Below are 23,947 nucleotides of genomic sequence, written 5' to 3'. Positions count from 1 at the left end.
TAGGAGTTAACCAAAGTTCAGAGGGGCGAAGGTTTTTTAAAAATGTAGTTATTCTAAGGACAATGTTTTTAGTCATTTACGGTGGAACGGTAACCCTGCCGTAGTACAGCAGTGATGGAAGGAATGTAATTTCTAGGAGCTTAAGCCTCATTTTATTATCCTGTAGACATCCAGTTAAGTTGACTTCAGAGTCAAAGCCAAGCAAGCAGAGGAAACATAAACCCTTCTGGGTGACAGGAAAGGATGGGAGGGAGGGGTCATTTTTTAAGTGCCCCAGAGCGCAGGCTCCAGACTCTCTCATCCACAGTGGCAGCAGGGTCACACTAGAAACTTCTGTGGCTAGCTAGGACTTCTCAGGTGAAATCCATTTCCCCTTCCCCTTGCCTTTTCTCATTCTTTTCAAGAAATATTCTCGTAGACATTGTGCTGGTCAGTCCTGGGAAGGCTCTGTTGCTGAGAAGGGTAAGGCTGCTCTCTAATCCTGTTCTTATTGAGCTGATTAGCTTTCTGGGTTTCTGAGCGTTCCTAGGCGGTGGGGTGGTGGTGTTCCTTCTATTTAAGAGCTGAAAATGCCCTGGGATGAATTCCCTCCAGGCTACAAACTTAATGTGGCCAGCTATGGCTATGGGGAGGGGGGGAGGCCCTGAGGAAAATGAAATTGGCAAAGGCTTTCCTTTAACTACATGTTTTCCTGTACAGTTTTTGACAAGTAACTTGGTGAAAGTTTGCTCCAAGAAAAAGCCGCAAGGACTTTTGCTGCTAAAATTTCACAGGGCTGGCGGCAGTTCCCTGTTGTAGAAAAACAACGGTTTTAAATATTGATAAAATCTGTTTTTTAATTTTCTTTTTAAAAAAACTTGAGCTACAAATCCTTACATAGATCTCATATTAAGCTTTAAATATGTAAAGGATACTTGGCTGCCTTTAAATGTTCATTGCACTTGCCAAAGGAATATTGGCATAGCCAGCTAAGAGAGAATTGATACATATCCAAAGCATGCTGGCTATTTTCAACCTGTGCAGATGAAATAAACAGAAATTTTTTTTTTAGTAATGGAGAACAGAAAGGGCTGCAAATGTATACCTGGCAATATTTCTTTTTTTCTCCCTTAAAAAGAATTAAAACCCCAAGCATGAAATGCGCTTTAAACTGGACCTGCCTTAAAATGGCAAGTGGCTTTGAGAGACCCCAGAGAGCGATGCTATTCTTGGAAACGTCCCTGATAGCTTTCAACAGATGCAGCTTGAGGAATGCAGCTTGGGGGGGGGAGCAGCTGACCCGCCACTTTGGCAAAGTGACATTCTGGGACCTCTGCTCATTCTGGTACGCAGGCGATGGCTGATGCTTCTAGCACACACACAATCATCTTGCTCGCTTGCACATAGCTGCCACCTAGCAGGAAGGACTGGGTGACGGGTGGACGCCATACCCCCTGAAAGAGGAACTAACCATTCCTTTCTATACTTAAAATGCTGAATGGTTCATGCTTTTAAAAAACTCTGTGCAAGAAAGAGCTAATGCAGATGGTACTCCACTATACAGCATTCCTTAACCCTTGCCTGTTTTAACATTTGGCAGCGCTCTTTGAAGGGAACTTGCAGGGGCTTGTTTCAGGCTGCCGATGCAGTCGCTTGATCTAAGATGTTCATTACATCTTGATTTTCCTCTTCCTCCAAGCAGATCAAATGTGATATATGTCCTCTCCCTTCACTAGTCTATCCTCAGGACTGACTCTTGGAGTTTGGTTATGCTGAGATAGAGTGACTGGTCCAAAGTTATGCTCTATGGCTTAGAGAGGATTTGAACTCAGGTCCTAGTCTACCTTATCAAATCCATGTAGGTCAATGCTTCACTTTGTCACATACCCTCCAACACTTCTCCATAGCTGTCAACATTTCCCTTTTTTAAGGGAAATTCCCTTATTCCGCATAGGATTCCTCGCAAGAAAAGGGGAAAGTTGACAGCTCTCCATTTCTCCAATGAAAATAGGGACGTCCCATTCCATAATGATAATTTTTACTATTTATACCCCACACATCTTTCTGAGTTTCCCCAGCCACTCTGGGCAGCGTCCAACATATATAAAAACAAAATAAAACATTAATATTTTTTTAAAAAAACTTCCCTATACAGGATTCCCTTCAGACGGCTTGGGCGTCAGATAACTCCATACCATCCAAAATTTCTCCAGTGAAAATAGGGACATCCCAAGGGAAAGTGGGACATTCCGGGATCAAATCAGAAACTGGGATGACTTCTCTAAATCAGGGACGTCCCTGGAAAATAGGGAGACTTGGAGGGTTGTTCTCTCATTGGCCCTCTACCAACCCTACAGGCCTGAGTTGTAGATGGGTTGCTGGCTTTCTGCTTTTGGCATTACAACAGTTTCACCCAGCCTGGTGCCCTTCAATGCTGTTTGAGGTTAGCATAGCACTTGTCTTATGAGGAGGAAGAAGCAACTGAATTATTCAGGAAAGTTTCCCATGTCATGTGACAGAGCACTCAGCTGGAAGTCTGGATCAATTCATGGTGAGAGTTTTGACCAGAAAGCTGGTTTGGTGAAAACCAGAATGTGCAAATCTGCAAGTGCTTTGTGGGGACAAAGTGTAAATTAGGCTTGTCTGCAATTGCTCAAAAGATAAATCCTATTGATTTCAGTGGGGGAGGTGTAAATAAATATGGAGGTCATCCATAACCATTCTCCTGCCATTACAAGTAGGATTTTGTTTTGCTTCCCTGTACTCCTGGTCCTTTGCTGGAGCTCTATATAATTTAAAACCATTTCAGATCCCTAACTACTACATGGTCTGAAAAAAAGGGAGGTTGTCGAATTCAGCTGAATGCAAAATAAACATGTGCTGTACTCAGTGTTGTATGGCGTTTGCCACATGGGCAAGGAGTGAAGAAACATTACTTGTCATGAGGAAAACTGTCATGTGAACCCATCTTAAAAATTCATCTATGCTGTTTTTGTATTATTATTGGATTTTTTACAGTGCATTTATTGTATTACTATCTTTCTGCACCTTATTTTAATGTATACCATTTACTATAATTTGGTTTCATAATATCTGTAAATTGCTTAAGGATTTTGACAAAAGATGTTAAGCTGTATATAAAATGTCCTGAAAATAATTAAAACAGGTTATTATTATTATTATTATTATTATTATTATTATTATTATGAAGTAAGTAAGTAAATTTGGATTCTGTCCTATACAATATAAAACACAAAATACATAATAAAAACAAATCAACCCAATGATCTCCCCTCTCCCCAGGTAATTTTTTAAAAATACAATAAACTCTTTTTTATGTACATCAAAACAGATTGAAAGACTACAGTGGGCCTGTTCTACCCAATTCAGTAGTAGTTAGGTGTAAAAGAGCCACAACTTTAAACTTGATTTATTATTTCAAAATTGTATGTTTCTTTTTCACTGTTATCTCTTAGTCTAGTCATGCTGTTTTGGAGGAAAATAATTCCCTCAGGCTTTAGCAGGCCGCTGAGTCTATCTACAAAAGAGAAGAGCAGTCTGTTCTTACATATGAAGGACAGTGGCAGTCTCCAGTTTAAGTGAATAAATATGCACACTCCCAATCCCGAAACATACTGATTCAGAACTTCAGCCAGTGGGACTTGCTTCGTACTAAATGTGCTTTAGGATTGGGCTGCGAATCCTATCTATTGGTCAGCTTGCCCACACTACAAAAAAAGAAAAAAGAAAAAATGGGGCTCAAGGACAATGCACAATTTTCTCCTGTTATGGGCCCAGCAACCCTGTGAAGCAGATTGGTCTGAGAGATTTATTTATTTATTTTAAAATTTTATATACCCCCATTTCTTTACGTAGGTCCCAAAGCAGCTTACAATCATGATATACGATATACATAACTTAAAACAGAAATTGAACCTAATTTTGAAACCGCCTATATAAAATAATGCTGCAAAACATCTTGGAAGCATTCAGGGTGCAAAAGCCTCCAAAAATAAAAACTGATTTAACCAGGCATCTGAGGCTCTGTAGGGATAGTGTCCGCGTATAACTTCTTGTGGCAGGGAGTTCCGCCGAGTTGGACCCACAGCTCTAAAAGCTCAACTCATTGACATGAGTCAGATTCTGGCCCACAGCAAACCACTAATAGGGCTCCCTGCCATGATCTCAGTGTCCAACTTGGGGTGTGTCAGCCTTTCAGTAAGTATCATAACTTATTGAACTCCCTTCAAGTTGAGGTCAGACAAGCCCACTCCATACTGAACTTCTGAATATATTTTTATTATTTCAGCAGACATTTAAATTGATGTTTGTAATTTCAGCTGGTTTTTCTTTTTGGTATTATATTTTTACAAACCACTTGGGGAGTTCGAGTTTGACACTTGACACTGAGTAGATACAAACCACCATTTACCAAGCAACATTTATTCACCTTGCATGAGGTTACAGATGTGTGTGATTGCAGAGTTTTCCGTAATCTCCTGCTGGTCCACTTTTCTTATTTTTCTGTTTCTGTTTGCCGCCTGCAAAGGATGCTTTGCAGTCGTTTTCAGTGAGATGCTGAAAACCAATGCACTGAAATACGGGTCTAAAAGTTGTCCTTTTCTCCTTCTCCTTCTCCTTCTCCTTCTTCTAGCTAGCTCCTGGCTGTGATATTATATTGCAGTCATGGCGCCCAAGAAGAAGAACGTCAAAAAGAGCAAGGTGGATATCAATGAGCTGACCATCATCGTGGAAGATGGTCCTCTCAGCAAGCTGAACGGCTTGAATGGCCTTTTGGAAGGGGGGAATGGCTTCAGCTGTGTCTCAACTGAGGTTTCCGATGCTCTCTACAGTCCCAACCTTTTGGAAGGGCTGTGCAGGATGAGGCTGGAGAACTTTCTCTGTGATTTAGTCATCGGTACCAAAACAAAGTCTTTTGATGTCCACAAGGTGGTGATGGCTTCCTGCAGTGACTACTTCCACAACATCTTGAAGAAAGATCCATCAACTCAGAGAGTGGACCTCAACGATATATCACCCCTGGGCCTAGCTACTGTCATTGCATATGCCTACACAGGAAAGCTCACTCTCTCGCTGTATACTATAGGTAGCATCATCTCCACAGCCATCTACCTTCAGATTCATACCCTTGTGAAGATGTGCAGTGATTTTTTGATGCAAGAAATCAATGTGGAGAATTGCATGTATGTTGCCAACATCGCAGAGACATATGGACTCAAAACCACAAAGGAAGCAGCTCAGAAATTCATCAGAGACAACTTCATTGAGTTTTCCGAATCAGATCAGTTCTTAAAGCTCACTTTTGACCGGATCAATGAACTTCTTGCAGACGATGACTTGCAGTTGCCTTCTGAACTCGTTGCATTCCAAATTGCAACGAGATGGCTGGAATTTGACCAAAAAAGAGCAAAATATGCTGCGGATCTGTTGAGCAACATTCGCTTTGGTACCATCTCTGCCCAAGACCTGGTGAATTATGTTCAGACTGTACCAAGAATGATGCAAGATGCAGATTGCCATAGACTTCTAGTAGATGCCATGAATTACCATTTGCTTCCCTACCACCAGAATACATTGCAGTCTAGGAGAACAAGGATTCGTGGAGGATTACGGGTCCTGGTTACGGTTGGGGGACGCCCAGCTCTAACAGAGAAATCCCTTAGCAGAGACATTTTATACAGAGACCCTGACAACGGATGGAAGAGGCTTACTGAGATGCCTGCTAAAAGCTTCAACCAGTGCGTCACCGTGATGGATGGATTCCTCTACGTGGCAGGTGGAGAAGACCAGAATGATGCCAGGAATCAGGCTAAGCATGCGGTCAGCAATTTCTGCAGGTAACTGGTTATTTATAGAGGTAGTATGTTCAGCACATAACAGCTCCGGAGAGGGAGGGAGAGGGAAATGCAGATGCATAAACAGCAACGGAAGAACAATCTTGATTGAGGTTGTTGTATTTAGCATAGGTGCCTGTGATTGACAAATGTCATCCAAGCCGTGACGAAAGGGAATACAGTGGTACCTTGGTTCATGAACTTACTCCATTCCAGAAGTCTGTTCTTAAACCAAAGCATTCTTAAATCAAGGCATGCTTTCCCATAGCAGTGGGGGACTCAATTTACAAATGGAACACACTCAACAAGAAGTAAAACATGTTCTAATTCCAAGGCAAAGTTCACAATCCAAAACACCTACTTGTAGGTTTGCAGTGTTCTTAATCCAAGTTGTTCACCACTGTACCTGCAGAGGTCAATTATTATTTTTGGAAGGAAAAAACAGCCAGAAAAAATTGCCTTTGTGACAAAGTTAGATTAACAGCGTCCCTATTTATATGTTTACAACAGGGATGTTGCAAAGAGGAAAAAGCATGTACAAGCATGCTAGCTCCACTCCCTGTTTCCACTGACATTTGTATGTTCAAGGGTGACTGTCTCCTGCAGGAAAGCCTCCTGCAGCCGTGGAAGACAATGGGGACACTGCAAGCAGGCTCATGCACGCTCCCCATTCGTTGTGTGTTTTAAGTCCCCTTATGAACGCCTGAATAATTCAAATGTCTCAGATGATATGCATGTTGGATAAGACTCAAATGCGTCTCCACCCGAGAGCTGTTGCTGCTTCACAGTTGGCATATTAATTTGAAATAGGATTAGACAGGCACATTTTCCTTTTCTTTGTCATAGTAATATATTTACTGGCCTATATGCCAGCACATGAGACTCTTAATCTCAGGGTGATGGGTTTGAGCCCCACATTGGGCAAAAGATTGCATTGCCCCTTGGGGTCCCTTCCAACTCTACAATTCTATGATTCTAAATGGTGTAAGGTATCAAGTGCATTTGCTTTATTACCCTACAACTGGAGTGTGGAACGGGGCTGCAGATGTTTATCCCATTAGTCCAAGCAAGACAGGGGTGCTGGGAGTTGTGGTTCAGCAACCTCTGGAGGGACAAAGGTACCCCTCACCTGGCCTACAACATGGATAAGGACCCATTATCTTCTTTATCTCTTTGGGTTATATTGCCAATATTAAAGTTGTCAGTGGGCCATGCTCAAGAGAATAAACACACACTATCTTTTATGCACAGAAAACCACAAACACACTTGGAGCCAGTATCCGATGATAACAGAGGTGTGGGGTTAATGCATCTGGGCTTCTCAAATGTGAGGGGTGGTGATCGTGTGATGGCATCACTGATTTCCCACCTTTTCCTACAACATGCGCTGCATCAACACTAAGCTAGGAACTGTACAGGATGTAGAAGTGGCTATGTTTCCCAGACAGTTTTGTGGTTTATATATCATGCTTCTGTAAATGATGGTCATATGAATGAATGAATTTTATTATTACGGTCACAGACCAGTTGTGAGTCACTTACAATATCAGGCAAATCATAAAACACAACAGGGATACATTGAATTGCAATTGGGTATAACAGAGACAATTCAGCTATAGCGGCAGAAGTGTGTGTGTGTGTGTGTGTGTGTGTGTGTATTGATCGCTAAAATATAAGCTAAAATTGTCGTTTAAAACCTTAAGCATTTTGGTAGTACAGCTTGTTCCCTAAGTTTTATGCTGCCATCTGCCTTATTGCAGGGCAGATTCGAGGGTAAACCATACGTGGAACGAGTCTGCCCCTGCTTGATGGAGGTAGAAACTGTCTCTCATGTCTTGTTACGCTGCCGTTTCTACGGGGATATATGCTCAGTATTTATTACTCCTGTTATACAAAAATCTCCAAATGGGTCCGAACTTCAATGTCTAAAACTCCATGATGGTCATATGGTGTACGGTGGAAAGATTTGCACTGGGAGCCTCTTGTGACCATGTGACCATGCAGCCAGAACTGGGTCAGAATGGCCACTTACCATCTTGCCACTGATCGGCGGTTGCAGCCTGGCGTGGCATCTCCTCTCTCCACTGGATGAGTAGGTTTAGATTGTTTCCCTGTCTGCTCCTGGGCCGCAGAAGCTCACAGGTTCCCGCCTAACCCGTCCTTCAAATGAGCCAATCCGTGGCGGCCCTGGGGAGGGGCATGGCCATCTACTTAGCCTGGCCAACCACTCCGCACAGCATCCAATCGGCTGGGATGCAACCATGTTAATCTTAACATGAAAACCATCCAGTGCTGGAGATCCAGGTTTGGGGAAAACGTTTGGGCAAGGTGTTCTCAGTAAGCTTCAGTGGACCCATGCCCACATCCCTGTCTCGATGCTTCCTTCTCCCTTTGGTTTTAATCATCATCACCTCCCACAGAAAGAAGGCAGCACAAAGAGCCCTTGCTCCCTCTGCTCACTTTGCCAATGCGGCTTCTTCTTGCTCCTCCCTGCTCACTTGCTTGGCAATGGCAGGTAAATAGGCAGAAGCAGCAAAGAGGAGGTTTCAGGAGTTGACTGTGATCCCCCTGCTGGCAGGTGCCCGCCTTAGCAGGTGCCCAACAATGCTGATCCCTGACAGCAGCCCATAAACTCTCTTTCTCTCTTTTTTAATGTGAACATAAACCTTTCCCATCCTCCAGGTTGGTCATTCAGATGCAAGGGAGGTATTCTTAACACTGCCTGAAATGGCTTAGGAGATCAAGGAGTTGTATTCAATGAAGTTTTACTCAGAGTAGACACACCAGAATTAATCATCATGACTAAGTTAGGCCCATTAATTTCAGTGGGTCTACTCTGAACTGAACTTCATTGACTATCACCAATGGGAAGGCCAGAAGCACTAAGAAAGGTGAGTTGAATAAATGAATACATGACCAATTTTAATTCAAACATGATAAAACGTGATGGACATGGGTAGGGGAAAAAGCACACAGACTTTTTATCCTGCCTTACTCTAAGGAACTCAGGGTGGTGCACATGATTTCTCTCCCCCTTGCTCAATACTCCTGTGAGGTAGATTTGGCTGTTGGCAGGGGCGAAACTAGACTTTATTCCACCCGGGTCAAAGACTCCCCCATGCGCACTTGCACACACACACAAACAGGGTGGGAGCCTCAATGGTGCCCCTTTGGAGGCTTCACCCAGGGCAAAAACCCAGCTAGCCCCTTCATAGCTATGGCTCTGGCCGCTGGTGGCACTGCTGCCCCAGGTCTCATGCTGTTTATTATAAATTCCCCATTCTTCCTCCCAGAAGCTCAGAGTTGACTTATGCTTGGCTCCCAGGCAGAATTGCATTGAGTGTCTTGAACGCACATCATGTACCTACAGTGGTACCTCAGGTTAAGTACTTAATTCGTTCTGGAGGTCTGTTCTTAACCTGAAACTGTTCTTAACCTGAAGCACCACTTTAGCTAATGGGGCCTCCCGCTGCTGCCGCACCACCGGAGCACGATTTCTGTTCTCATCCTGAAGCAAAGTTCTTAACCCGAGGTACTATTTCTGGATTAGCGGAGTCTGTAACCTGAAACGTATGTAACCTGAAGCATATGTAACCCGAGGTACCACTGTATTTTGCTGAGTATTTGTGCATAGCATAAGGAATGAGAAAATAACTCCCTTCGCAGTTTTCCCCAACACTTGTATATGTAGCAAAAGAGGCAATGTGTATGATCCCTTAAATTGGGGCAGCGGCTGTAGCTCAGGGGTACAGCACATGCTTTTAAGATGCCCTGGCATCTCCACGTCAAAGAACTGCAGATTGGCTGAGGAGACAAAACTGGGCTAGATGGGCAAACAGTCTGGCCTATAAGGCAGCTTCCTCACTGTGAATCTGAGAATGCTCATGAGGCAATCCTTCCACACTGTCGTGAACGTTCCTTCATTTCTTCCATGTATCTATAGGGATGTTAGAGGAAATGGCTTAGTGAGTTCCGTGTATGGATGCCAGTCTTATATGAGGATCACCCACAGGAGAGCAAGGTGCCCCTATGTCTAGATTCTCATGGATTGTGGGTTGTGGCAAAGATGGATGGTTTCACCATGGTTTTTACCATGCTTGTACCATTAAATGTGACAGGCATTCCTACTCTCGGATACTATTTGATATGTGTTTCTTTCAAAAATATCCACCCAACACATTTAAAACAGAGACACATTTCTAGCAGCCATGCAGAGAGCCTTTACATTTCCATAGGTTCAAGTCAGATGTGATGCTCCATTGGGGGGGGGGGTTTGGCCAATTATTTTTATTGATATTCCATGATTTTTAACAAATCCTCATCAAATTAATACAAATTCAATATAAATCTAAACACTTACTTTCCTCTCACCCCAGATATCCCCTCTATTTCCCTCCTTCCTTTGGTGCTCCCAATAAAATAACTTTTCCAACTCTCATTTCAAAATACATTCATCGCTTCTTCCCACACATCAACTGTTCAATTACCAGTTTCTGCTATGGCTTTTATATATTCTTATAGCCTGTCCTCAAAACAATCGAGTAGAGTAAATCCTCTTCTATCTCTCTAGAAGAGTCGTTCATCAATTTTCAAACATTTCCTTCTGATACCTCTTGAGTAACACTTTGCCTGAGAAAAACAGATCTTGCTTTCCCCCAGACAACATGCATGCATTCCTCCTTAACGTGGCCTTGGACATTGTTGTCTGACATCTGGCTCCAGTAATCAACCATTCAGCCTCACTGGTGTGGTGTGCAGAGGGTGAAAATGAAACCCCTAGAATTTTTTGGTATAAATATATAATATACATCCCTCCCACAACGCTGCCAATCTCCCAGCGTCACCCACCCTTCACATTTTGCCAAATTTAATCCTCAGTTTTACATACAACCAGCTCATTAATAAATAAGCACAATCCATATCTCCTCTTTTCTGTCTGAAAGTCTCAGAAGCCGTCAAGATGGTATACACTGTGGTCCATCCTGTCCCTTTCACTGTTCTTATTTCCAACTTCAGGCTTCAAGGGCTGATATGGATTTTGCTGAGTTTACACATTGCTAGCAGTCTACTATGTCTTTGGGAGTGGGGAGCAGACAAGTGAGGCAGGATTTTCTATGGGACTGCCCCAAGTGGTTTGCAGCTTTTATTACCCCTGGAAGAATAGTGCCCATTGGCATCAATGGGCATTAATGGGAATATCCAGGGCACTTCAACCACTGGTTTGGGAAGTACATTATGCTGCATTTTTTTTTCTTCTTCTAACATTTCACCTTCCTTATTCCTTATTCACCTAACCTTATTCCAAACTCTATTCAGGAACAGCCCTACCACTGGCTAGTTCCTTAATTTAAGATGAAGCAAGCCTTTAAAATAGAACTGGACTTTGGGAGCAATCCTAACCCAAGGTCTACTGGGATAACCAGAGTTTGGAATACAGTAGGTGTATCTGTAGCTGTAGCTAAGTCCTGGCTCAGCCCTGCTCAGTCAAGCACGTCCCCCAAAAGTAAAGGCATCCCTGACCATTAGGTCCAGTCGTGGCCGACTCTAGGGTTGCAGCACTCATCTCACTTTATTGGCCGTGGAAGCCAGCGTACAGCTTCCGGGTCATGTGGCCAGCATGACTAAGCTGCTCCTGGTGAACCAGAGCAGCGCACGGAAACGCCGTTTACCTTCCCGCCGGAGCGGTACCTATTTATCTACTTGCACTTTGACGTGCTTTCAAACTGCTAGGTTGGCAGGAGCAGGGACCGAGCAACGGGAGTTCACCCCGTCGCAGGGATTTGAACCACCGACCTTCTGATTGGCAAGTTCTAGGCTCTGTGATTTAACCCACAGCGCCACCCGCGTCCCTCAATGTTAGCTCTCATTAAAAGGCTTTAAAAGGTATCTATCCATATTTATTTATCTTTCCTTCATCTAGTCCATCTTGCAAAGTCCATCTACACGGCTTAACATAAGAGCTTGTAGTAGAGCAGAACTGACAAGGAAGAGTCTACTTGATGTTGGTTTTGCTAATGAACAATCCCTGTGGTGCTATTTTGAATAGTATTTAATCCTTTGCTCACATGCCATTTCCAGCACTGTAAGTCACACACTTCCAGCTGTTATTAGCTCTGCTGGGGTGGGGCAGTGGCACATGAATAGCAACAGTACTGGAGAAATGGGGTTGTTTAGCAGGCCATCTGTGCTTCAAATTTCTCCTCAGCCATTAGTTCAACAGGTACCTTGAAGCAAGGTGATCTCTCTGTCATGGCCATTATTCATTTCGGACTGAGTTTATGCCATCCACTCACTTGTTATGGTTAGACGAGCCTCTCTGTCTCAGCCTCTTTCTGAAATATGGGGACAATAATATTGGCATAACTTACAGGGTTGTTGAAAGGACTAGTGAAGTGCTTTGAGCACTAATCTTAAGTATTATCATATACTGAGGGGAAGATAATGGAAATCAAATTGCTCTTCCTTTCTATCAGTCCCAAAGCCATGCTTAGGCTTGATAATTTTGAAATTAAATTATTTACTTCTGGTCATAAAATTATCATTCAATAGGCACTAAAAATGAAGCATTAAAAGAATGCTCCATATTTTTATTTTTATTTTGTAAATCCGGTATAGAACCTATAATTATAAATATTAACTCTGTGTTGAATTGTGGCTACAGGATATAAATAATGTATTTCGTAACTTGAACCAGCAAAAGTATTTATATGCTTTAGAGTACTTTATAGGCTTATATATCCAGAGTATTTTTGGGTGGGATTCAGTCACATACTGGCAAATGCACATTAAGCAAGTAAAGTTCATTTGGCATATTTGAACTGCTGCTTCTCCCCAGAAACAGACTTTTTGTGATTATAAAAAGTGATGGGAAAAGGCCCTAGAAACATGGGATAGCAACTGCTTGATGCAACCCTGTATAACCTCCCCACATGCAGCTTAGAATGAACACTCAATAAATAGCTGACATGGTCTAACCTCTTGATCAACTTTGTATAAACAAATCTGGCAAATGCTTGGCAAACAGGTTGTCTGGAAACAGCCACTATGTCCAAATTATAGCAGATCACAAACTTTTTTTCTTTTTGTAGCTGAAAGCAGAATCAGAAGAGAGAGGAATACAGAGATTGAGGAACCTTATTTTATTTTATATTATTGCAGAGTTGTAGGCCCTTGCAAGACAACTAAACAACAAGGCTGATATTATTTTCTTTTGAGTTAATACTTTCTTTCCTGCTTCTTAGAATTAGCAACATATAGCAACGCAACAAATATTCCGTTCTCACAGGGCAAATTCTAAGGATGTAGCCATATTAATCTGTTGCCAAGAAAACAGCAAACAGTCTTGTGGCCCCTTTAATAACAAACAGGTTCATTGTAGCATAAGTTTTTGTAGATTGCAAATGTTACAAATCAGACTGGCTAGCAGCAACTATATTGCAATTGGAAGATTCTGTTACCCAAATTCTAAACATTTGGGCTAATATATTTTCTGAACAGATAGGTAGCCGTGTTGGTCTGCCATAGTCAAAATAAAAAATTCCTTCCAGTAGCACCTTAAAGACCAACTAAGTTAGTTGTTGGTATGAGCTTTCGTGTGCATGCACACTTCTTCAGATCTGAAGAAGTGGTATCTGAAGAAGTGTGCATGCACACGAAAGCTCATACCAACAACTAACTTAGTTGGTCTTTAAGGTGCTACTGGAAGGAATTTTTTATATTTTCTGAAGTTACTATAAAGCCAGGATTTTAATCCTACCATTTCCTCACTGTTATCTGAAGTATTATGAGTAGTGCTATTGGACATTTTAGGAAAGGGATGAAGGTACTGTAAATATGACTTGAGAAGCCAGACGTGTTTACAGTGGCCACAAGAATGCCAGGACCGAAATTCTGATCCCAGAAAGTCAATAGAAAATACTCCCTCATTTCTTGTGTGATCCAACCAGACAGCCTCTTTCTCTTGCCCCTCCTCCCAAATTTACAGTAAATTATAAACCACCTTAGGTGCCTTGGCAGAAATTCAGCATATAAAGTAAATGAATAAATACATACATTTTACATAGTTACATACAAATAACAGATGGGCTCATTTCACAGAGAATATAATAAAATGTAATGAAACTAGAATATGTTACTCCACAACGTGCCATTTCTGGCCATTTCCAATGTTAGATTTTGAGTCATGTACTTTTAACAACGTTAACAAATAGTAAGAACATTCTCCAAGGGAGAAGTTTTCTTTCTCCATCTCTCTTTTTGTATGTGTATATGCATGTTTTGTCTTAGCATTCATGTACGATAGTCACTGGGTATTTCAAACATTTCTGGTAAATAACTAGGAACAAATGAAATCAGTTGACTAAGAGCAGTGAGATTATATTAAATGCCCATTCAGTTTGGTTTTATTAGTGAGCTAGCAGTTTGATTTTCCACATGTCAGAATCAAAAGAATAGATGCAATATGCATACTAAACTCAAGCTTTTTCCAGTACTCACACACAACAAATTACTGGGTGGTACCCAACATTAGTTATACTCAGAGGAAGCCCAATTATTTTAATATACAGTGGTGCCTCAGGTTAAGTACTTAATTCATTCCGGAGGTCTGTTCTTAACCTGAAACTGTTCTTAACCTGAAGCACCACTTTAGCTAATGGGGCCTCCTGCTGCCGCCGCGCCACCAGAGCCCAATTTCTGTTCTTATCCTGAAGCAAAGTTCTTAACCTGAAGCACTATTTCTGGGTTAGCGGCGTCTGTAACCTGAAGCGTATGTAACCTGAAGCATATGTAACCTGAGGTACCACTGTATCTACTCTGAGTATGACTTAATTATGTATCACTCACTGGAACATAATGGGGGGGAAATATGTAATGAAGTACATAATAAATAATATGAAATGTGCATATTATTAAACCTAGTTTTATTACAGAGCTGTTACCAGGCGAGATTCAAACATCTTGCTGAACCCAGCCTGCTGCTAGTACAACAATAATTTAACACGATCGATGTCAAATGGTTTCATTCATTGCCTCCCCATTTTGTTCGTTGATTAAACTATGGACCTGTTGAGCAAGCAGCTCAGCCAATATTGCAATTCTTATGCTTTCCTTGGGATCATTCTTTCAGTGCCATTGTTTTTCCATTGTTTTTACATGTCTCCATGCCTGAAACCAAGGTAATGCTATCTAGCTGAGATATGAGTCATCTTTCATGAGGTACAAGTGGTTATGAACTAGACCCCCCAATGTAGAAAGTTCTGTTTCCCCAAAGATAAATGGCCACCAAGTTAGACAGCTTTCAAATGCGGTTAGATAAATTCGTGGAGGACAAGGTTATCAATGGCTGCAAGTCCCAATGGCTATATACACACCATATTGAAGATCAGAGGCAGTATGCGTTTGAATACAAGTTGCTGAGCATCAACAGCTGGAGACGGCTATTGCCTTCATGCCTAGCATTGGGTTTACTGCTGTGGGAAACAGGAAGTTGGAGTAGATAGGCTTTTTGTCTGATCCAGAAGGGCTTTTCTTATGAAGATGCATGTATGAGCATGAATAGGACCACAGTACAGTGGTACCTCGGGTTAAGAACTTAATTCGTTTTGGAGGTCCGTTCTTAACCTGAAACTGTTCTTAACCTGAGGTACCACTTTAGCTAATGGGGCCTCCTGCACCGCCACCACTCGATTTCTGTTCTCATCCTGAAGCAAAGTTCTTAACCAGAGGTACTATTTCTGGCTTAGCCGAGTCTATAGCTTTGAAGCGTCTGTAACCTGAAGCGTCTGTAACCCGAGGTACCACTGTACCAGGGAAGGAAGATTTTATCTTCTCCCACATGCCACTGTCTGGATGTAATTACCGCTCACTCATCAAAGCAGTGGGCCGGGTTTGTGACCCTGTGTAAGCTTCCCATGCCAGGGTGATACCCCCGTTAGTTGCTGGCTGTTGCTCCGCCCCTTCCCCGGCTACCTAACCAGGTGCCGACTGGGGGTGCAGAGCAAAGACGAGGTAGTGCAGGGCTCCAGTCGACCATCTCTCCTGCCTGAAACTTCTATTTGCTCCATAGCAGAAAATATCCAGCTGCCATATCATACCTCCAAAGTTCCCCAGGAATAAAACAGGACATCACGTTTTTCCACACAAGATTGCAGCAGCCATTTTGGGTGCTGCACTCTCATGCCATGTTGTCCCTCCAAAAAAGCACTTTTGGGGGGCTGTGACCTCCCATGGTGTCCAAAAACATGTGGTTTTTTGGGGTGCCCTGTGAGACCTTACTCTGGAAAAAAGTGAATTTTCATGTTGAGAGCACAGTGTACGTCACATGACTCACTCAGGAGCACATTTCGGAAGATACTCGTTTTTGTTTGGGCTCTGGAAAAGTTGGACGGTATGTCATATAAGCAATGAGCAGTTTTGGAGAGGGGGTGATTTCAACTAGGAAAACAGTACAGTGGTACCTCGGGTTAAGAACTTAATTCGTTCTGGAGGTCCATTCTTAACCTGAAACTGTTCTTAACCTGAGGTACCACTTTAGCTAATGGGGCCTTCCGCTGCTGCTGCGCTGCCACCACATGATTTCTGTTCTCATCCTGAAGCAAAGTTCTTAACCCGAGGTACTATTTCTGGGTTAGCGGAGTCTGTAACCTGAAGTGTCTGTAAGCCAAGGTACCACTGTACAGGAGATAAGAGAGCAATACAGCCTTTTTGGCCCACACCATGGCTCCGACCTTCAAAGCCCTAAATGGCCTCAGCCCAGTATATCTGAAGGAGCATCTCCACCACCATTGTTCAGCCCAGACTCTGAGACCGAGCACTGAGGGCCTTCTGGAGGTTCCCTCGCTACAAGAAGTGAGGTTATAGGGAACCAGGCAGAGGGCCTTCTCAGTAGTGGTGTCAGCCCTGTGAAACGCCCTCCCATCAGATGTCAAGGAAATAAACAACTATCTGACTTTTAGAAGACATCTGAAGGCAGCCCTGTTTAGGGAAGTTTTTAATGTCTGATGTTTTATCGTGCTTTTAATATTCTGTTGGGAGCTGCCCAGAGTGGCTGGGGGAACCCAGCCAGATAGGAGGGGTATAAATAATCAATTATTATTATTTAATTATTATTATGATTCACTTTGGGCTGATCGCTGCTTTTAGCTTTGGGAAAAGCTAAGATCCGATGGTGGGCTTGTATCTAGTTTAGCCCTTAATAATGGCAATGTTTGGGAGTCTTCATTTCTGAGAAAAGTAGCAAACAAGAGAGTGGCAGCTACAGCAAATGCAAATGTTGTGACTTAGAGCTGTAGATGAAGTTCGTATCTGGATCGCACCAGTAATCCTTTCCCCCTCCCTATTTCTTTCAGGTACGACCCTCGTTTCAACACATGGATTCACCTGGCCAACATGAATCAAAAGCGCACCCATTTCAGCCTGAACGTGTTCAACGGTCTCCTCTTCGCAGTGGGCGGCCGCAACTCGGAAGGGTGTCTCTCTTCTGTCGAATGTTATGTCCCGGCAATTAATCAATGGCAAATGAAGGCCCCTCTGGAGGTGGCTAGGTGCTGCCATGCTAGCGCGGTCATAGATGGTAGGATCCTGGTCACCGGAGGCTACATCAATAACGCTTATTCCCGCTCGGTTTGCATGTATGACCCGGCTAGCGACAGCTGGCAAGACAAGCCCAGCCTGAGTACCCCGAGAGGGTGGCACTGCGCCACTTCCCTTGGGGAAAAGGTCTATGTCATGGGAGGGTCCCAACTGGGAGGCCGAGGGGAAAGGGTAGACGTGCTTCCTGTGGAGTGTTACAGTTCTTACCCCGGCCAGTGGAATTACGCCGCTCCTCTCCCAACTGGTGTGAGCACCGCCGGCGCTTCCATCCTCAATGGGAAAATTTACTTGGTGGGAGGCTGGAACGAAATAGAAAAGAAATACAAGAAGTGCATTCAGTGCTACAACCCTGGTCTTAATGAATGGACCGAGGAGGATGAGTTGCCGGAGGCCACTGTCGGAGTGTCATGCTGTACCATTGCCATGCCCAATACCAAAACCCGGGAATCCAGGGCTAGCTCAGTATCTTCCGTGCCAGTCAGTATTTAAGTATTTTAAAACGTAGCTTTAGAAAGACTAGGTTAAACCCTTTTTTACGTGCCTATAGGAAGGGGTGGGGGCGGGGTGGGGGAGGCGACCTTTGCTTGCCAGTGAATTTCGGTTCTGCAAAACCAGCCCATTTTCATGTCATTGGAAATGCATGGTATGACCTGAGAAATTTAAAAAATGTAAGGCATTTACCACATCAGGACAAAGCCACAGGCCTCTGACTTTAAACATTAAAAGCACCTTGCTTCTTTCGAGAGCTGTTTCCCAGGTTGCACAGCTTATTTCGATAAAGTTCTCAAGAGTTGGAGCTTCGGCCTAAAAGAGGATAGGCAAAGACATCCAACATATATTTGAAAATATAGTACTCACCTGCTATGTAAAACTAACATACCGTTATCCCAGGACTATTCTCTTCTTTAATCAATTTGTATCCCACTTAATATTTTAAAGTCTCTTTGGGTTGCAATGCATAGGGCTATGTCAAACATCTCAGAGTCCCCAAAATGTTACCTGCATATGCATTAGATTTCCTTCCTTCAATAATTTCCATGCAGGGGTGAGACAGCAGACCTACAGAAGTTCAACTCTGGCATTTCTAGACTTTGGCCAGCTTTCTCCAGTTTAATAACATCATTTTCACTTAAAAGTTCTGTTCTAGGTTAATTAACATAGATCAGGCACGTCCAACTTCCAAGAGACTGTGATCTACTCCCACTATAAATAAACTGGCAGTGATATACTCATTGGATTGACCAGAGTTGTTGAGCTATTTTGGGGGGAGGAAATAGGCTTAAGCTCATGCGCCTTTATGCTCAAATTTGGGCCACTTTTGGAAGAACTTCCCCGGTTGACATTGAGGCAGGAGGAGCATAGGTGGCGCCCCCGGGGCTGTACCACAAAGAGTTTGCCAGCACAGGCCACCAGGCTGGGCTGCAGATCTGGTGGACTGAGAAACTGGATCTTCCTTAACACCAAGTTAAGGAAGGCCGCTCCATCGGATGAAGAGTAGGTAGGAGCTGCTATTAAAAAACAGCCTTTTCACTGTGAAGGAATGTAATAATACAACACACACACCCCTTACTGAGTTAATGGCAAAGCCCCCATTGATCTTGACAGCTCCTGATTGTATTCCAAGAACTCAATGCTCTGCCTGTGTATTCAGAAGTAAGCTCCATTGAGCTTAATGGAGCTTACTTCTGTAGCAGTGAGCAGAGGATTGCAGCTTGAATTGAAATTCATCTCGGTCATACCATTCAGCTATTTTTTAAAATCTAAAAACTGGGGGGGGGGGGATTACAGCATTTTTGTAAACACTACTGCATTAGATCTATAACAACAACAAAAAAGGTTTGTACATTACTTTTAAAAAAAACAAAAACTAACCACGTGGTATTCTAAAATATAAGCTTAATGGCTCATAGTAATAGGTAAGCTGAAATTGGAAAAAAAACACTTTGGTCCAATAAGGTAGTTTTAAGTAGTATTGTTTAGGGTAGAATGACAAGGGAAACTTTGGGAATCCAACACCTTATTGTTAATTTAATAAAGCATTACCACTTGAATTGCTTATATTATGTAGTATGGAAGAAGAATAGCCAGCTTTAACTAGATGAGTCTGAAAAGCGTCCCCTCCCCCCACTGTTTATATACTTGAATGGCCCTATCCGTGTTGCTGAGTCATATTTCAAATCAATAATGTAAAAAATAGAAATAATCTGTCTCTTCACAATCTGCAAGAAAAAAATGACCCAAATTGTTTTGGGTTTTTTGTTTATTTATTTGTGTGTGTGTGTGTGTGTGTGTGTGTGAGAGAGAGAGAGAGAGAGAGAGAGAGAGAGAGAGAGAGAGAGAGGGAAGTAGAATAAATCAGGAGTGGCTCTATGGGCAGACCGTCCCCAAGCTAAGTATCATGGCAGGGGGGCTGGGACCGTAGGCTCTGATAGGTTTAAAATCAAGAGCTACTAGGAACCAGGAACCAGGCAGAGGGCCTTCTCGCTAGTGGCACCCGCCCTGTGGAATGCGCTCCCACCAGATGTCAAAGAGAAGAACAACTACCAGACTTTTAGACGACATCTAAAGGCAGCCCTGTTTAGGGAAGCTTTTAATGTTTAACAGACCACTGTATTTTAATAATTTGTTGGAAGCCGCCCAGTGTGGCTGGGGAAACCCAGTCAGATGGGCGGGGTATAAATAAATTGTTATTATTATTATTATTATTATTATTATTATTATTATTATTATTAGTCAGGCTGCCATCCCATGCCTGGTGGGCCTTCTGGTGCCTGCTGGGATTCTTGCAACATTCTGGACTAGAACCTTTGTTTGATCCATCAAGGCATTTCTTACACAAAAGTCACGCACAGCAGTGGCTGACATCACTTCCCAGTGCCCCTTTTTCAGTACACGGATGAGTGATGGGCAGCTGCCAGGGGTGCCAACCTGAATAAAATATGGGGGGGCAGGTAAGCCCCACCCTGCATAATTGGTCACATGACGTGACGCATGCACACTATTTGAATGGCAATGCCCATCAACTTGCGGGGAGCGCAGGACCCTCGAATGTTTTACGGAGTGGGAGGCAAAGCCCTCTCTGCCCCTAGGAGTTGGTTCCTATGGCAGCTGCCATTGTAGTTTTCCCACAATGCCTTGCAGCAACACTACATAACTAGGGGCAATTGTGGGCAATTGTGGCGTCCAGCCCTGGCAAGAATGCAGACTAAGGGTCACTTCTACAATCCAGTTGTTCCTTCAGTGTTACTAGGTCTTTCTGAATATACACACTTGCTTGGTGTGAGTGACAGATCAAAGGGATTCTACACCCCCTCACCTCCCCCCAAAGTAGGCCATTCAGGTCAGCCTGCCTATGATCTAAATGGGATGTATAGGTATAAGGCCTAAGCACACCATTTCCCATGCCCTCCCTCGTTCGGAGGGGTAAAGATTGCATGTTATTAAACATGAGCGTATGTTTGTCTCCCTCGGATGTGACATTGAATGCAAGCTGATGAAGGAAAAGAGTGTGCATAGGCCCTCTGTGTACATGAAGAATGCATTGAGATAAAGTGAAGGTTAAGGAAGCTGGATTTTGTGTTTAGGTCTTGAGTTTGGTGACGCATGTTGTCATTTTTATTTTTTGTCACTGTCAATTTTGCAGTCCAGTTCCTGACCCTATAAAAGATGCTGTTTTCGCCGGGCTCTTTTGTTTCCAGATAGCAGTTTCATTAATATAAAGGATGGTAGTTGCCTGCAGAGGTCATGTTGTTGGATGAAAAATTAGGAGATGGGAAATATTGAACAGAAGGCAGTCTGTCAGGTAGGAAGAAAGTTTTATTTTCCAAGTTTTCGCATAATTGGCCAAGGCCTCCATTTGCACAAAGTGGAGCCCTTAAGAAGGACTTTTCATCCCGTTTGAAGTTTAGTAGGGTTGTGGCTTTCTCTGAGGCAGGCTATGCAGTTATGAAGCATGGGAGGGAATTCAATCAGAGATGCATCTGCTCAACTTTGACTCTGAAATGATGAGATTCAAAACAGGCAAAAGAAAGTACTTCTTCATACAGCAAATAGTTAAAATATTAAACATTTAAAATATGGAATTTGCAACCACAATACAGAGTTACTGAGCTACTGACTCAGATGGGGATTAGACTTCAGTGGGAGATACACATTAAATTCAAAATATGTACAATCTGTGTACCAGTGTACAGAATAGTGGTGCTGTACCAATAAACAAGTGTACACCTTTTTTTTTTTTTTGCACAAAACAATTTGTATAGGCATAATGGAGATGGCTTGTACCTGTGTTCAAAGTAACAGATGAAAAAGTCTAGCATCGTGGATGACCCATCTATCAATAGCTATTAGCCGTTATTGCTGGCTATATGAAACTTCCATGTTTAGAGACAATATGCCACAGAATGCCATTTGCTGAGGAACAACAGCAGTGGGTGACTGCAGGCATCTGGTTGGCCACTGTGGAAAACAGGATACTGGCTTAGATGGACTACTGGTCTAACGTCACAAGTTTTTTCTTAGGATCTTAGCCTACGTCTCATCATAACAAGTGGCCCTTTAAAACTCCAAGCCACCTAAAGTGTCATAATGTAAGATTTTGGAAAACAATGAATGGGAGACCACATGGAAATACAGTGGTACCTCTGGTTAAGTACTTAATTCGTTCTGGAGGTCCGTTCTTAACCTGAAACTGTTCTTAACCTGAAGCATCACTTTAGCTAACGGGGCCTCCTGCTGCCGCCGAGCCACCAGAACCCGATTTATGTTCTTATCCTGAAGCAAAGTTCTTAACCTGAAGCACTATTTCTGGGTTAGCAGAGTGTGTAACCTGAAGCGTATGTAACCCGAGGTACCACTGTAGAACCAATGTGACAGGTTCATGGCTCCAGGAGTCTTGTATTAATGGCTACTACAGGTGTGGTGGCATCTTTTGCTGATTCTGCAGTTAGGACTCACCCTCGCTTCCTCTTGTCCTGATGCTGTCCTCCAGGGAAAATCATTCTTTATAGCTTAATTGGCGCAAATGACAAATCGGCTTTTTTCTCCAGATCATATGTGCCAGCTCCTAATGGTCGAGGCACTTTTGTCCACCCCACCCACATGCTTTTGTTTTGAGGGAGCTGGACCCCCTCAAAGTTCAGATGCAGTTTGGCACCACACCTTGGCTCCTTGCAACGTCAGGAAGTCAAGCAACTTCCTGCGCATGATGTCGCAATCAGATTGGGGAGATGGGGTCTCTGCTCCAGATTGACATTTGCTCCCATTTAGCACTAAAGAGAGGGACGCATGTGGCGCTGTGGGATAAACCACAGAGCCTAGGACTTGCTGATCAGAAGGTTGGCAGTTCGAATCCCTGCAACGGGGTGAGCTCCCGTTGCTCAGTCCCTGCTCCTGCCCACCTAACAGTTCGAAAGCACGTCAGAGTGCAAGTAGATAAATAGGTACTGCTCTGGCGGAAAGGTAGACGTTGTTTCCGTGCACTGCTCTGGTTCGCCAGAAGCAGCTTAGTCATGCTGGCCACATGACCGGAAGCTGTATGCCGGCTCCCTTGGCCAATAAAGCGAGATGAGCTCCGCAATCCCAGAGTCAGCTACGACTGGACCTAATGGTCAGGGGTCCCTTTACCTTTACCTAGCACTAAAGAGTGGGTTTTCCCTGGCAAAGGAGTCGGTCAAGGGGGAAAACCGCTCCAACCTATGCCTAGAAATGGTCAAGAGGAAAACTGCTTGGGCCTGTGCTTTCTAGACAACAGACAAGCAGAAGTGTTGATGGGCCTTTGGTCCCATCAGTTTCAACAGGGATACAAATGGTGTAAAATTTCTCATGTCGGGGCAGCCTTTGCCTTCCATTTGTTTTGGACTAAAACTCTCATCTGCTCAAGCCAGCATGGCCATGATCATGTTCCTTACTGTGCTGGCTGGGACTCATGGGCATGGTAGTCCAAAACACCCCTGGAGCTAATAATTTCAAAATGAGCAGTCTTCAGTCAGTGCAACTCCAGAGTCATGTGACTGGAGTTAATAATAGGTAAAGGTAAAGGGACCCCTGACCATTGGGTCCAGTCGTGACCAACTCTGGGGTTGTGGCGCTCATCTCGCTTTATTGGCTGAGGGAGCCGACGTACAGCTTCCGGGTCATGTGGCCAGCATGACTAAACCACTTCTGGCGAACCAGAGCAGCGCATGGAAACGCCATTTACCTTCCCGCCAGAGTGGTACCTATTTATCTACTTGCACTTTGACGTGCTTTTGAGCTGCTAGGTTGGCAGGAGCAGGGACTGAGCAACGGGAGCTCACCCCGTCGTGGGGATTCGAACCACTGACCTTCTGATTGGCAAGTCCTAGGCTCTGTGGTTTAACCCACAGCGCCACCCATGTCCCAGCGAAGTTAATAATACTTTTCTCAATTAAACTGAGATTGTAGCAAAAGAAATGTAAAAAAGGAAAAATAATTGTGTGTTACTGTTTACTAAAGGTTATTACCTCCTATGCAAGCCCTGTTTCTGTGTCATTAACAGAAAC

At 43.4% G+C, this 23,947-nt stretch overlaps 1 protein-coding gene across 3 annotated transcripts; it reads left to right on the top strand.

Annotated features, from left to right (window-relative positions):
• The first annotated feature begins 268 nt into the window (after nt 1–268).
• KLHL31 (kelch like family member 31) lies at nt 269–19,758 on the top strand. 3 transcript variants are annotated; one of them, XM_083495607.1, is made up of 4 exons: nt 281–462; nt 2,387–2,530; nt 4,634–5,837; nt 17,183–19,758. In XM_083495607.1, exons 3-4 carry the CDS (start codon nt 4,666–4,668, stop codon nt 17,913–17,915), a joined length of 1,905 nt encoding a protein of 634 aa, XP_083351733.1. In that variant the 5' UTR covers nt 281–462; nt 2,387–2,530; nt 4,634–4,665; the 3' UTR covers nt 17,916–19,758. The 3 variants fall into 3 exon arrangements, with proteins under 3 accessions (XP_083351734.1, XP_083351733.1, XP_083351735.1); XM_083495609.1 differs by having other exon boundaries at nt 290–357; nt 2,135–2,530; XM_083495608.1 differs by lacking the exon at nt 2,387–2,530 and having other exon boundaries at nt 269–357.
• Nucleotides 19,759–23,947: the final 4,189 nt, after the last annotated feature.

This window comes from Podarcis liolepis, assembly GCF_965112155.1.
Source record: "Podarcis liolepis genome assembly, chromosome: 3".
In the NCBI taxonomy this organism is placed as follows: Eukaryota; Metazoa; Chordata; class Lepidosauria; order Squamata; family Lacertidae; genus Podarcis; species Podarcis liolepis.
Note: the sequence above shows the minus strand (reverse complement) of the source record. Positions and strands in the feature narration are given on the sequence as shown.

What these genes read in the sequence shown, in the direction of transcription:
- KLHL31 (XM_083495608.1), top strand. Translation starts at nt 4,666, where the DNA reads ATGGCGCCCAAGAAGAAGAACGTCAAAAAGAGCAAGGTGGATATCAAT. An exon ending in GCGGTCAGCAATTTCTGCAG is followed by an intron (nt 5,838 to 17,182) that starts GTAACTGGTTAT and finishes TATTTCTTTCAG; the next exon opens with GTACGACCCTCGTTTCAACA.